The sequence below is a fragment of the Anarrhichthys ocellatus genome, unplaced genomic scaffold (genome assembly GCF_004355925.1).
Source record: "Anarrhichthys ocellatus isolate YVR2014 unplaced genomic scaffold, GSC_Weel_1.0 scaffold62, whole genome shotgun sequence".
NCBI lineage: Eukaryota > Metazoa > Chordata > Actinopteri > Perciformes > Anarhichadidae > Anarrhichthys > Anarrhichthys ocellatus.
In genome coordinates, this window is record NW_022280092.1 from 444680 (window position 1) to 460015 (window position 15336).

Below are 15336 nucleotides of genomic sequence, written 5' to 3' on the forward strand. Positions count from 1 at the left end.
GTGTGTGTGTGTGTGTGTGTGTGTGTGTGTGTGTGTGTGTGTGTGTGCGCGTGCGTGAGCCGAGTGTCACCGGGGCTTTTTATAGCGCTGTATTCTGAGTCAGACCCTCGGAGGCCTGCGTTTGGCTGCTGTACGGCGCTTGCATAAATAAACCTGTTTATCGCCACACACTGATGTCTTCTGCCTTTGTCTCTCTCCGAGCTAGTATCACTCTCTTTGTTGAGACGGTATTTATGGCAGTGATTTTTTATTATTTTTTTTCCCCGGCCCTGTCACTCAAGTGCAACAAGAGCCGTGAAAAGGATATGCAGCTGTGTGATTTGAGAACAAGTGGGTTAGAGGCTATGCAGCCGGAGTGAAGAAGGCACAGAAGGTTGTGTTTTTGTGACTGTGGCAGGATTTTCTTTTGCTGTGTGGGTTGAGCAGAGGGACAGAAGACCATGTACTAAAGATAGTGTGGGAGGTTTGTCTGCATCACTTGCCCTACGCGTCTCTCTCTGGATCTCTGGTATCTCTGTCTCGCTCTCTCAGCCTCTTATTATTCTGTACATAATCTTCCAGCATCACTGGTGACGGGGAAGTAGACTGTGGCCACATCCTCACTAACGCACATAAAGTTGAAAATGCATGTTTTGATTCTTCTTTTTGACCCTCCTTTTGAAAATATTCTTCGGAGTGCATCATTTTAATGTTGGATTACTTTGGAAATAAATAGGGCATGAAGACTGAACGCAAATGTAACCGCTCGACTGTTTTTTGCCGTCTTTTGCATTTTTCCTTTTGTCTGTTTGTTTATGAAGTAGAGAGTCATTTGGGATGGCTGCACGCTTTTTTTGCTCAAGTTGTTGATTCACGCTACCCAGAGTGAAGTTGCATCTATTTGTGCCCAGTTGTGTATTTGAATTTTGCTTCATTACATAATTTTACAATTTATTCATACATTTAACTTTTCAGATTTCAGTACAATTTTATCTTCCAACATTATGGTCTAAAGGCTGTTTGAAAGCTTTCTCCCTTTGTTTGATCAATGCGTTGCCTATAAATAGTCAAAAATGTAGGTATCTAGTCCAACAACTCATCTGTTTGATCACAGAATGTAGATCGAACCCCCAAAATCCCCAGAAATGTCGAGGGCCTCTGTGTGCCCAAAGGTTTCTGCTGCCCTAAAAAAACGGTGGTCTAATAGTAATATACATGAATGTCACGTAAATCCAAGGATCTGATTGTCTCATCAACAAACAACACTTTAAGAAAGGTGTGAAGCTGCACATGAAAAATGTCCTTTTCATATTTATCTGCATTTGTGAACACTGTCAAAATCCTGTTTGAGCTGTGTGCCCTCATCAGAGCACATATCTGTGTCACACCCCTCTAATGGAGGAACGGGAAGCTGTGGGGGGGAGGGGCAAAAAAAAAGATAAAAATCTGGGATCTGTTGAATGGACGAGCGAGTTAATCACCTTACCAGTCTGGGAACCCTCTGCGCTCCGGAGCCAGGAGAGAGGAAGATGGGGTTAAAGTGATGGATTAAGGATGAGTGAGGGAGCCCACAGAGTTCAAGTTAAGACTGATTTGGAGACGGATCGCTGTCCTGTCGAGCGTGGCGGAACAGTGGCGTCCGGCCTGTGAAGTGTCGGCGTGGTGCTTCGGTGCGAGCGGCAGAGGAAATGAAAAGTCATTACTGTCAGTGTGGAGTGAGCTTCATGGCCCAAACGGGATTAGACGGTGCATCCGACATTGTTTCTATACATTGGTAGACTTAAAGGTCAAGCGCAAAATGGGATTAAAACGAGGGAAAAAAACCCCAATAAATAACCTTCAACCACCACCATCACCCCCCCTCCCCCCCTTCCCTCTTCTTGCCTCCCTTTTATTTCTTCTCTGCCTTCCTTCGCCACCAATTCCCTATTTCATGTCTCACTCCGTCTTCACAGTCTTCTCTCTTCCACCTGTCTCGCTCCCTGTTCCACTCTCTCTGACACATCTCTCTTTCCCGTCTTCCATCCTTCACACACTCATCGCCGTCATCAAAATGCACAGGTAGGCGCCGACTCCCACGCGCACTTTACATTCTCTGTTTTGCAAAAAAAAAAAAAGACATCCTTCTGGGGCCAATTGGCGCTTGAAATCCAACTTCATTCCCCTCAAACTGAACCCTTTCAAAAACAACCCCCCTCCTCCTCTACCACCCGCACTCTTTTTTTCTTTCTCCCTCCTCTTCCTCTTTCAAAACAGCCCCATAACAAGCTGGCGAATTGTTGCCCTTCCTTAACTTTTAAGGGTATTATGCACCATGTCCAACTTCAAAGCCTGTCTTAACTCCACACTTTAATTGTATCTTCCCCAGCTCTCTGCGTGCCATTCGATTCTGCTGACAACAGCACTTCTCCCTCCGGTCCTATCTCCTCCCGTCCTCCTCTGCCACTCTTTGGTCCTCAATTATGTTGTGTATGTTTGACCACCCCACCCCACCACCACCACAGCTCCTCTCATCAGCTCCTTGCTCCCTTCACAGGCCATTGTCCCCCTGTTGTCACCTACTTTGAAGAGGTAGCCTCCATTTCCTCTCTCGGCAGTCGGTTGTTGCCCGCGGTGTGTACACACCAAACAAACTTGAAACAGTAACCCCCTGTCCTACATTGGCTGTCTCCTGCTCTCTTTATCAGCTCCCTCTCTCTCTCTCTCTGTCTGTGTGAGCTGACTTCCTCCTCATGGCCCTGGTTGATAATTGCCATAAGCTTCCCTCTTGGTTTCATTTTCCATTGTCCTCCCCCAAATTCTTGGCTCTGGCTTGAGATAAAGGGATGAGTACTTCAAAGGGGTCTGCAAAGAGTTTAACCCCGAGCCGAAAGGAACAGCTCACAATACTGTAATTGAGAGCAGTTACTGATCACAGAGCTGCAGCACAGAGAGGACAGCACCGGTAGACGCACACACACACACACTCACACACACTCTCTCTCTCTCTCTGAGTGTTTATGACTGCAACTGAGGTGGCCAGTAGCAGTTACGACAGGCCGCTCAGGAGACCATATAACACAGTCGTAAAACCTTCTCTAGTCCTCTGAAGTTGTTGTATAGGAGGTGTTTTCCATCAAATCTGACTTGAGATACCAAAGACAATTAAGCTGCTTTGTGTATTTTGTGCGCATGCAAAAAAATAAATAAGAAGCTGTCCACAAATAAAGACCTGATTAGACCCGCAAGCGATTTATCGCCCGTCTCTATTTATAGGGCTCTTTGTAGTGAGGCCGAAGTTGACCCGTCCCTGTAATAATATCTGCCCGGACAGAGGGACAGTTACACCCCATAACCTGTCCCCCCGAAGCCCTCTTTCAAGGGTCTTTTTATAGGGCCAGGAGCCAAGGACACCCCTTGGTCCCGGGGCAGTCTCAGACCTGGGGTCAGCTCCTGAGGGGGGCAGCAGGGAAAGACTCGACCTTTGGGGACCTCCCATGAACCATACAGGGGGTTGACAAGGCAGGACATGAGGGCCCAACTGGCCACTGGTAATGGCAGGGGGTCCACACCACCGTCATGGTGCGGGTTTCCACCCCGGTGTGTTTACTGTCAGAGGTCAGGCTGAACCCTCCAAAGTTAACAAAGGCTGACATTGTCGGGCTCTGTATATTAGCCAGATGACCTGTACGCCTACAGAGAGACTCTGTGTGGATGAGCTTTTATGAGACAAGAAATTGTTTGTGTGGACTTGTTTTTAACTTTGAATCATTAGTGTCTAACATACTGTACGTCAGTGGTCCCCAAGCTTTTTTTGTTAAATGTAGCCACAGAGCCACCTCAGATGACCTCAAGTCCATCTACACCAACATTTATATCCGCTGTTTAACTCTTACTTTTATCTATTCTTTATTATCCATCACTTAAACTCTTTCAACTACTCTGCTGCTTACTTGCTAACTAGTTTTCACGCATTCAACAAGAGGAGTTCAAGAGTTACAACTAACTCAAAAAGTGGATTTAATCAAAAAGAAAAACATTTTAAAATCCCCACTTATCACCGTGACGTGACGTCATCCATTGGTTTTTGGACTCCCGTTTTGAAGCCTTGAGTTCGGAATTTAGGCCGTCGCCATATTGGTTTTTGATCAATCTTGTCTTTTTGCAACCAGAAGTGACACGAGAGGGTGGAGCCATTTTTAGGTGACCAAAATGTTACAACTAACTTTCATGAACTGAGAACACACACTGTGAAAGGGTTAAAGTTATAAGACAAAAACATGGACAACTCAGAGACTGGACTACGCCGTGTTAGCGACCTGTCAATCATAAGGTAGCCCCGGCCCAAAGCATACCCTGCTTTTAAGTCTATTTTATTCTTAATGGGATCATAATTTACTAAATGAACATCATGCTTGAAACTAGTGATTGAGACCATAAACTCATGTTCACAATGTTTACTGAGGTAATAAATCAAGTGAGAAGTAGTCATTTTCTCATAGAGTTCTACACAATCTGACTTCTTTTTGCAACCAGAGGAGTCGCCCCCTGCTGGCCAGTTTGAGGTACTTCTACATTGGCTTCATTTTTCAGACCCAGAGTTTGCCGCCTGCAAATGACCTCTTTCACAGCCATTAACAGTTGCACTGCCTGTTATTTATGGTAGTTTAATTGATTTATTTCCTCCTCTGCATGCTCTGATTGGCTAGTACTCGTTGCCTCATTCACAGACTGTTTTAAGTTTATTGCCGATGAATAAGATTGATGGAAGGTTGGTAGGGTTAATGATTCCAGCTCATATTTTCATCAGGATGGCAGCCTTCTTGTGTTGTGCTCTCATATGTAATTACAATGTTGTGATTATGGGAGCGGGCAGAGTTTAAAGGTGACAAAGTGGCCTTTGAATGATGAGTAATGCCTTAGTCATCATGGCCTCTTCAAGAGCAACTTCCTCTTTTATTAACCTTGATGGGAAGCGATGCATCAAGGGAGAAAGTTTCACAGCACCTTTAGCAAACAGGCTGATCAAAGTGTGTGCCGTCTTTGTACTGTACTTTTTGAATGTCTGTCCACTGAGACAACAGCGACACACAGACACCTACTGTCTCGCTTTCAAGGATATAGTCATCTTGTACAAAGGGTCTCCTGTGGTGCCTCATTTGAACACTAAAGACCTATCCAGAACTAAACTCACACTATTGACTCTGTTCTATAAACACTACAGTAAGATCACTGGCTGTAACTAGTCCAGTTTGGATAAAGAAAATGTCCAAAATCTCCACTGCCGTCTGCATCCAAACAACTCCTCTCTGACCGGTGAATGGATGTATATTGAATGTCTGATCCGTCTGTGGGCTTTTCACTTCTTCTCATGTTATCTGCTGCACAAAGCAGATAGCTGCACTGCCAGAGCTGCAGAGAGGAGTCATTCTTCTGATGCTTAAATTATACGATAACATCCTTTTAGGGAATTTATCCCCAGTGGACAGATGTTTTAATCTGGTGTGCATGCATGTACCCTTATTGCCACTGGTAGGAGCTGTGGAGTGATGAACAGCACTATTTGATTTGCTGCAACATGTTTTATGTGAAGGACATCTGCGGATTGTGACTTTTATTTCAAATGCATGGATTTAGGACTAATCTAGTCTTTGAATTATGCAGGAGGGACATCTCTATACCTTCCAAATAGTCTTAAAGGGATTAAAATCATAGTTTTATTATTCTCCTGAGCTTTTGTCTTCTTGTAACGTGACCAAAAATTCATATACGAGCACATGAACGTGCCATTTGATGCACGCCAGTGCGTGCATTGTGCTTCCCCGGGTTCTCCAACGGGTTAATCTCAAGAACCATGCGGGTCTTGAAAAGAAAAGGATCCCTGCGTCTTTAAAGTTGATGTAGCAACAGAGGGATTGTAGCGATAATGCTATTGGGGCGGCAGATCAGTTACTTCTGCCGCTCCAAAGCCTCGGGGAGTTGGCTCAAGATTACTTCTCTTTGATAAGGTCCTCGCTGTGCAGCTGCAACTTCGTGATCTGGGAAATAAAGATTGGTAAAAACGTGGCAAATAAAAAAAAAAATAAAAAAAGCAGCTCGCTGTTAGGGGGAAATAAACCGAGCAACCTTTTTTAAAAAAAATACGTTTCATTCAGAAGTGAACGTTTCTGCGCAGCTCCGACACTTGTTTTGGTGTTCTTGTCGGAGGAACGAAGCTGCCATTGTTTTTTATGCAGCTGTCGGGACCTCGGCAGTCGGCTCCTCACTTTGAAGTGCGCTGCTCCAGCCTGTCGGCTCAGTCGGTGTTGGAGTCGCCTACAGGAGAGACCTAACGTGCGGCATGGCAGCCTGAAACCAGAGGGAGGAGAAAAGGAGGAGGGAGAGAAAAGCGCTATTTTTTTTTTTTCTTCTCCTCTCGAGTTTTTTTTTTTTCTCACCATAAACCGACTCGAACCTGAACGGACTGTATGTGGACGCGTCGCGGAGACGAGTACTGTGGATTATACGCGTTTTTTTTGTGTGTGGATAAAAAAACAACAACAACCGGAGTTTAATTTGAGGAGAGAACTCGTGGATCGATGGTAAGTTTACTCGAGTGAGTCCTCAAACTGGCCCCCGTTGGAGTTCCCTTTGATGTGCGGTTGACTCGCCTTTGAAGTAACGTTCAGGGGGGAAATGACCCGCTTTTCTTACGTTTAAAAAAAAAACACCAAAAAAAAAGCGTTTCTGTGTAATTCACCTCAGTTTTTGTTTTCGGTATGCTTTTGATTCCACATTTTAAAAGTGAAAGAAGATCATTTCAAAGAAGTACTCGTTTCTTTTAGTGGAATTCCTCCCCCACGAGATCTGAGACTTTGGTGTACTTGGGATTGGACGTTGTTTAGAGAGAGGAGTCCGTTTCTTCGCCTTAAATGTAACGTTAAAGAAACTTTAAAAAAAACACTACGTGTCCGTATTAACGTGAGTGGATAAGAGTTGCTTAATTGTTTGTTTGTAGTTGCCTATAACATTTGGTACATGAAGATAGAGTCGTTTCTCTTCTGTCTCTGACAAGTTCAACACTTAAACTGTAACCGAGTGTCAGTGATACAAAGTGACATCTGTTACATTTAATTTCTTTAAGCATTAATGTAGCAAACTGCTCGATAACTGAGCGATGTATATGTGGGTGTCTGAAACGTGTAAAGCTCCAGGGGTAACGTTACTCCTCCAAACACACCGACCAGCTGCAGCCAGTTTAACTCTGATTAACTACACCGGTCACGTTTTTCTATCTCTCCCGAGTTTGTCCCACAGGTCTTCTCACCGGGAGGCTCAATTTTAACGTGATTTAGTCGCCTGTGATGTTGAAACGTAGAAATGACTTTCCCCACCACCACCACCACCTCCTCCACTACCAGCAGAAAGTGCCCGGGCTGTAGAGAGGACATGTGCTGGCATTGTGCAGCAGGCAGCCCCGGCTGTAACCCATCAGGCGGGCTGGATTCCGGAAGCATTAATAAAGCCGTGTCCGTTTGGAGGATTAATGACTTATTAATGGGGATCAGCCTGACGCACGTGTGATTACTATACTTGTAGTGCTGATGTAGATTCGTCTCGCGCATCGCTCAGGTGGTTTATCTGCTCCACTGTGTGCATGTGTGAAATCACTGTTTTTAAATTGTTAATTTAACCAATAGCGCATCGGTTTAGAAATCCCATTCCAGGTTGAGATATGAAGAAATGCTGTTTATGTAATGCTGCTGCAGCGGGTTTTTCCTCACATTTCTTTTTTTCTGCAGAAGTCTGTGAGACTCTTACTGCGTCGTCCCCGTCCGCCCCCCCCCTCTCTTTGAAGTTGGGGCGGATCTGGTTTTGATTAGATCAATACTTTGTGTTTCAGAGAGAAGACGGGCAGCCAGAGAGAAGCCCCCCCGCTGACACGAGAGAGTGAGGAGATTACAGTAGAAGAGGAGGAGGAGGAACACACGGGCTCTCTGCCGCTGCCTTCGGAGCCATGAGCCGGGCGCTTATGGACCACATCGCTAGTAGTTTCCGAGAAGATGCTCCTCGACCCCCGGTGCCGGGGGAGGAGGGCGAGGCGCCCTGCTACCCCGGCAAACTCTTAGCGATGAAACCCCTGGAGCCCCCCAAGTCTGTTGTGCTCGGCTCTCCCGGATCCGCGACCAGGAGGAACGAGGACGGTCTCGGGGAGCCGGAGGGCAGCGCCTCCCCAGACTCCCCGCTCTCCCGCTGGACAAAGTCTCTGCACTCTCTGCTCGGGGACCAGGACGGCGCGCTCCTCTTCAGGACCTTCCTGGAGCGGGAGAAATGCGTCGACGCTTTAGACTTTTGGTTCGCCTGCAACGGCTTCCGGCAAATGGACCTCAAGGAGACCAAAACGCAGCGAGTCGCCAAAGCGATTTACAAGCGCTACATCGAGAACGAGTGCATTGTCGCCAAGCGGCTCAAGCCCGCGACTAAAACCTTCATCCGGGATAATATCAAGAAGCAGCACATCGACTCCGCGATGTTCGACCAGGCGCAGACGGAGATCCAGAACGACATGGAGGAGAACGCGTACCAGATGTTTCTGACCTCTGACGTTTACCTCGAGTACGTGAGGACCGGGGGGGAGAACCCGAGTCACGTGAACTCGATCGGCTTGGCCGACCTGAAAGTCGGATGTGGATACATGCCCACGCTCATCGAGGAGGAGGAGTGGAGTTGTGACTTCAAAGCCAAAGCGCTGGCTGGATTGTCGGCAAAGGCGCAGAGGGCCACCGTGTCCATGAGGGCGGTGGAGGTGATGGAGAGGGGATACAGGTATGGCTGCAACTCCTTATTTAAAAAAAAAAAAAAAAAAACCTATTCAGCTCAGAATGCATGCTGTACATCATGATAATAGACTTCCCAACACATCTCCAAATCACATTTGGAGTTTGTAGAAAACTCTTGTCTGGCTCTCTCTGGCCCCTCTCTCGTTCGGATTTCCGTGGCCTTTTTCAAATAGTCCAGCAGAATGAGGGATCGTCTTCCACGGTGAGGGGGGGGGGGGTTCACAGAGCCCCGGCTGGCTCTGGCTCTGGCCCCAGCCGGCAAATAATAGATGATGACATTGCTATGCTATGCCTCCTCCTGTACCACACTGTCCTCGAGAGATGCATCTATAGACGGCTCTTAGAGCTTCATTGTGATGTTTATTATGACCTTTGCCTCTCTGCCGGTCCTTTTCTAAAAGAGCAAAATCAAAGCGAAAACAAATTTTTTTGAGTGTTTTTATAAATGTATAAAATGTTTTATTGGGACATCTTCCGATATTGCTGTGGGACACTGAATTACAAGTTGTTTTTTGAGTATGACGAGCTATCCAAACTGACAGCTATACCTGCTTCTGGACAGCGTGGACTGACAGCTCGTGCGTGGTGACAGGAGTATTGGGGACTTTCCTTTCAGTGTGACGCTTGTTGCTCAAAGTGAGGAGTGCGGTCCTCTCGTTGTCCCCCCACACAGTCAAAACATGTGGAACTCATTTCTACCTTTTTCCTCCCTCACCTCTTCTCGTCTGACTCTCTTAAAAACAAACCCCCGAACGGCAGCAGCTACAGTACAAAATCAACACCCAAAACCGTTCTCGCTCTCTTCTTCCCTCTTTTCTTGTTTGCGTCAATTCTCCTCTGATCTCCCCCCCCCCCCCCCCCCTTTCGACTCCCCTTCACTTTTATCTTATTTTTTTCCTTTTGAAAACTCGGGGAATGGGGACTACGAAGCCTGCTTTTAGAGCGAAAGGGAGGGGGAAAGAAAGTGGAAAGGAAGGACAGAGAGAGGGAGGGGGCAGTGCACCTCATGAAAGGGAGGGAGGGAGGAGAAAGGATAAATGAGGGGGTGAGAGAGAGGCAGGGAGGGAAGAATGCAAGGCCAGCTGTGTTAAATACCTGACTCTTTGCAAGCCCCTCTGAAGGTCAGCCTGGAGCTGGGGGCCTTCAGCTTTAGTCCTGCTGGGTCTCTCCCTCACGAAGACCCCCACCTCCTCTCTCTCTCTCTCTCTCTCTCTCTCTCTCTCTCTCTCTCTCTCTCTCTCTCTCTCTCTCTCTCTCTCTTCCTCTCTTCTTCCCCCCCCCTTTTTCTCCTCCTGTACCATGGCAAGAATGCATGCACAGCAGGAGATGAGTGGTGAGGAAAGAGTGAGTGTGACAGAGAAATGGAAAGAGAGAAACTGTGGGGCTGTTTAAGAGAACATAAATGGGGCAACGGGAGGAAACCCACAGCGTTCCCCGTGCAGATTAGCGTATATCTGAGGGGCGGAGGTTGCCAGGCCTCAGAGTAGCTGCTCACATTCATTCATGAAAAAGTCATATTCACACATTAATCAATGAATACTAATGAGATCTCACCCACCTGTTGGCTACTGTGTCATAGTGTTGCATTGGTATTGATCTGACTTCTGTTGTTGTAACCTCGCCCCAGATCGTACAAGAGAGGAGACCCTCTCAACCCCGGCCATGTGGGCTCTTTCGCCCCCGTCAGCAGCACCAACGACAGCGAGGTGTCCAGTGACGCCCTGACCGACGATGCCATGTCCGTGACTGACAGCAGTGTGTAAGTGAATAGAGAGAGAGAAAGAGAGCGCACAAGGGTGTTTCAGGAATGTGAAATGACTGTAAATGAAGAGAGACTTTGTACACTTAGTGCATCAATTGACACTGTGTAAGACAACGGTTCAACTAATGGTTCGTTTACTTATTAAGTTATTACTTTATTCTATTAACTGATTGAGTTCAGTTCTTGCAGCTTGTGTTGTCAGACCAACAATCACAAAAGATGTTCACTTTACAATAAAACAGAGAAAAATCCACATTTTACTCGCGAAGTGAGCAAATGTTTGGCAGCTTTGCATGTATCAAAACCGTTGTTGATTAGCCGCCTACGGAGTGACTAATCAAGAAGTTGGCTAATCGTCCTCAGTGTTGTGTTGCCTCTGTCCACATGTGGTTCGTGCTTATCTGTGTACGTGCCTGGGGCCTCGTTCTTCAAAGGGATTACTTTGGCGTAATCACGTGTCTCTCAAGTGGCGGGCCGCTGTGAAGTCATTGTGTGGCGCACGGCTCAAGGCCAAAGAGCTCGCTCGGGTCGGCTGGTTTTTCAACCGGAAAGCAGAAAACTCTTGGTACAAGTTCTGCTTTTACTTCATCTCACATGGGAGGCGTCGAGGCCTACGTGGATGATGTCACTGAAGCAGCGAGGTTAACCATGACCTAGCTAAAGATACTGACACACTGATGTTCAGTGGGCTGGGCTGCACATAAATATGGCGGCTATAAAGAGTGTTGTTTTATACAACAGGCTCCTTGCTCTGGCATATCTCTAGACAGCCCTGCTTCAAAGAGGCCGAGGCCCATATAGTCCTATTCTGCTGTACTTTGCCCAGCGCGGTGACAGGGACTCGACACCCCCCCCCACACACACACACACACACACACACACCTCAATTCCTGCCCGCTCTGGCCTTGATCAGAATATCTGCCTCTCTTTAGGTCAGTTGAAAGGGACCCGTAAACATCTGAATCTCACTTACAGATAAAGAAAAGAATAGAAAAGGGGGAAAGCAACGGGGGAGGAGGCGGGTTTTTTTTCAGTGGGAAGAGAAAGAGGGGGGGGGGGGGGGTTTTGTTTATATCTTATTTATGGATTTGCTTGGACGCTGGGGAATGCAGCTGCGCAGACTTCAAACATTACCTTATCTTACAAACCAGCCTTTTGATGTGCGGAGATCAGAGGCTGGCTGCGGCAGCGCTTGCCAAATGAAGATTGGGAGGAGGGGGTGGTGTTGGTGTTGCTTATGCGCATGACTGTGGCATTTCAAAGCAAAAGTGGAAAAGTGCTCCTCAGTTAGGCTAGGTCACCAGAAAGCTGCTGTTTAGCATGGAGAAAAGACGGCGTTTTGCACTGTCAAGTGCTTCAGTTTGAAGCTCCAGCTTTGCTGTTTGTTGTTTGATTAAATTTTTTTCTAGCCAGTCAGCCGTTCGGTCCCTCAGATAGATTTAACCAGGTTAGCTGCACCCTCGGGTCCTGTCCCGCAGTAACTCTTTGAATCGGTATAATGAGTTGCTAATGCTAACGGTGTCCTCCGCTCAACATAGAAATCAGTAGGGGAATGCTAATGCTGACGCTACTTCTGGCCAGCAGAGCAGAGCACACTGTGACTGCAGTGTGAGCGTGCGTGTGCGTGTGTAGTGTTGAAAGGGAAATGGCCAGCAGGATGGCCAGTTCTGTGCTGGAGCCAGAGATGAAAATGTCATTTCTAGGGCAAACAAACCCTCGTACCAGCTCACTCAGAACCGTGTGACCCGGTCTGCTCCGACACACAAACAAGAACGGAAATGCTGCATGATTCACCTCCTGAGTATCTTAGTTTTGTTCTCAAATGGACGGGAGAATTAATTGATTGGATTTATTCTCGCTTGAACTTTGTTTGATCTACCCAGTTAGCTAATAAGCTTCTTCCTGAGTGGCTGTTTGGTCTTCAATGATGTATCCGATTAGGTAATTGACCTTTGGTGGTCGGTCTGTCTGTTCTCCCCCAGAGATGGCATCCCTCCATACAAACTGGGCTCAAAGAAGCAGCTACACAGAGAGATGCAGCGCAACATGAGGATGAACAGTCAAGTCTCTCTGCCTGCGTTCCATGTAAGTACACAAACACACACGTGCTCCAAAGTCTTTTTGAACCTGGGCCCCACAGTGTAATTTCCATACCACCCTCAGTTCTGGGTCTCTCTTGGTTCTATGAATAGTACGGCACAAACTGTATTCGGCATTCTCAATTCAACACGAGCAAAGATCTGAAGGGTAACGTCGGAGACTCAGCCTCACACACACACACACTATTATAAGTGCACATACACACACAGGAGCCCTCTCGCTACCTTTGGTGTCACCTACACCCCCATTAGGGTTCCTTTAAGTCTGCGGGAGACGAGGGGGGTCTCTAAGCTGTTTATCGCCGCAGCGCTCGGAACACGCCAGGGTTTTTTTTTTTTTTTTTTCTTCCCCACCGATGCTGTAAATATGGAGAACAGGGAGAAGTGAGGAAGATCTCTGCCGCTTTATCCCGAGGGCTCTGAAATCAGCCCGGTTCCCAACGAAAACACAAAGATACTCCGACACATTCACACGCACAGGCAGCGCTTTGATCCGAGGATGAATGGAGCAAACGCACAGGGAAGTGACAACTTCCAACAGAGCTGGCCCCCTTTTTTTCTTCTTTCCACAGCACCCCCCCCCCCCCCCCCCCACCCACCCACCTACCCCCTACATATACACACAGCCAGCCAGCCCCCCTCCCCTAAAAGTATGGGATCTTAGGGAAGAGCGTGTCATGTGAGCCCTCAGTGGGTCAGAGGGGAGGTGGTAGCTTAAGGCTCAAGAAGAGGCTAACTTCACGTTGAGAGAACAGGAAAAGGAGGTCCGACACAGAGAGGTTGACGTCTCGCCGAAGTAGAAGTAACAGAAGCAGCTTGTTAAAGTAAACTTGCTGTGGCCCCCTTTTTTTGTCAACATTATGAGACATGCAGCAAGTGTTACTTATCTGAGGAAAGCATCCACAGATTGGCTGTCGCCACTCTTCTCTCACTGTCCCCCTTTTGCTTTTATTTTGCTTTTCGCTTTTTGTTCTTGTTTTGGTTTCCCCGTCTGATTTTTGGCGATGGCTTCCATTCCCATGGTGCAGCAGCCCCAGGCTCCATCAGACAGAGCCTCTTTTTCTCACTCTCTTTCTCCCCTTCATCCCTACTACAAAGGGATGGGAGAAACACACAAAAAAGAGGAAGAAAAATCAAGAAAGCCCCTGTGCAAAAATGCAAATAATTTAAGATGTGTGCGAACACACACACACACACACACACACAGTCCTTCTCATACTGTCACTATAGTGTACCTCAAAGGTGCCCAGTGTGTGACAAGGTGGGGAATAAATTACCTCAACCTTTCTGATCTCTCATCCTTTTTCTGGCACCTTTTTTTTATCTCTTATCTTTCTTTCAGTCTTTCCCTCTCTTCATTTTCTCTTTCTCTCCCCCCCTGCGAGCACACATCACTGCATCTCAACTTCTCCCATTTCTTTTTCTTTTTTTAATCCCTCATCCTTTGCTCCCTGGAGTTCTCTTCCACCCCCTGTCGATATGTGGCTTTTATTCCTAGATGTAAAGCCACTGCTTCCCATCTATCTATCCCTCCGTCCCTCCCTCCGCCGCCCCACTGAGTGTTTGATATTTGACGAGGAAGCCTTTGAAGTGAGCTGACTTTAAAGAGGCCCGCTGATGATGACGGAGGGAACCAGCCGAGGCCCGGCCCAGCATGACCACACACCCCTTGAAACAACCCCGTAGCCCTGGTTGCCCGTGAGAGTGCCCTGATCAGTACCACCGATGGTGGCGTAGGCGCTGGTGGAGAACAATGCATAAACGTAGACCGACGAGGGGGAGAGGAGTACGGATGTCTTATGTAGGAGCGAGCTGGGGCTCGATCATGGAGGTTATGACACATACACGATACAGTGGCTGACGTATGTCCTTCTCCCCAAAGCGTACTTGTCGTCCTCCCAAGGAGATGGTCCCGATGAAGCCGTTGGAGTTCGCGGCCCAGCTCATCTCCCGCCTGGAGAGTCTGAAGAGCAAGCAGGACACCATCAACTCTCTGGAGGAGAAGCTGCAGCAGATTGAGGAGGTTTGTATGAGTTTTTTTTTTTTTTTTTTTTTTTGTACTGGAAAAGTCAACTGTCAGGTGTTTTTAATTGCTCCGCTGATACATTGTGCATGATTTGGTACCAGGAGGAGGAAAAAGAAGACACAGAGATCATGGGAAGCGCTCCCCACCCCTTGACCCTCCTCCCCGGCTCCTCTGACGAGGACCCCCAGGCCATTCTGGACGAACACCTGTCCCGCGTCCTGAAGACCCCCGGCTGCCAGTCCCCCGCCGTCGTCCGCCACTCGCCTCGCTCCAGCTCCCCGGAGCACAGGCCCATCACGCGGGCAGGCTTTGGAATCAAGACCCTGGTGAGGACGGGGCCCTCCAGCTCTTCCGTCTCCAGTCCCGACCAAGGGGCTCTGGCCCCGGACCCCAACAGGACCTTCGTGAGCCGGCAGAGCACAAAACACATCCACCACCACTACATCCACCATCACGCCACTCCCAAGACTCAGGAGCAGATTGAGAGGGAGGCCGCCCTCAGAGTGCACAGCCTGTGCTCCAGCAGCGTCGAGTGCCAGCCTTACCAGCGCAGCCGCAGCCTGGGCAGAGAGATGTGTGGGGCCGTCTCAACCGACGACAGCGTGGGGTGAGTCGCAAGCACCTCTTTGCTTTGTCTCGTTTTAATTCTGTTTCCTCGTGTCGGTTGCCTAA

At 47.9% G+C, this 15336-nt stretch overlaps 1 protein-coding gene across 3 annotated transcripts in view; it reads left to right on the forward strand.

Annotated features, from left to right (window-relative positions):
• LOC116397005 (axin-2-like) overlaps positions 1-15336 on the forward strand; it is a 24763-nt gene that overhangs the window by 3247 nt on the left and 6180 nt on the right. For 2 of the 3 annotated variants that reach the window (XM_031872087.1, XM_031872089.1), the window contains exons 1-6: positions 4529-6539; positions 7841-8763; positions 10405-10536; positions 12522-12624; positions 14521-14661; positions 14766-15271. In XM_031872087.1, coding sequence (XP_031727947.1) covers positions 7955-8763; positions 10405-10536; positions 12522-12624; positions 14521-14661; positions 14766-15271 — 1691 coding nt within the window. In that variant the 5' untranslated portion in view covers positions 4529-6539; positions 7841-7954. Of the gene's footprint in view, positions 1-4528; positions 6540-7840; positions 8764-10404; positions 10537-12521; positions 12625-14520; positions 14662-14765; positions 15272-15336 lie in introns of those variants that run through there. The other variant, XM_031872088.1, reaches the window with a different exon arrangement.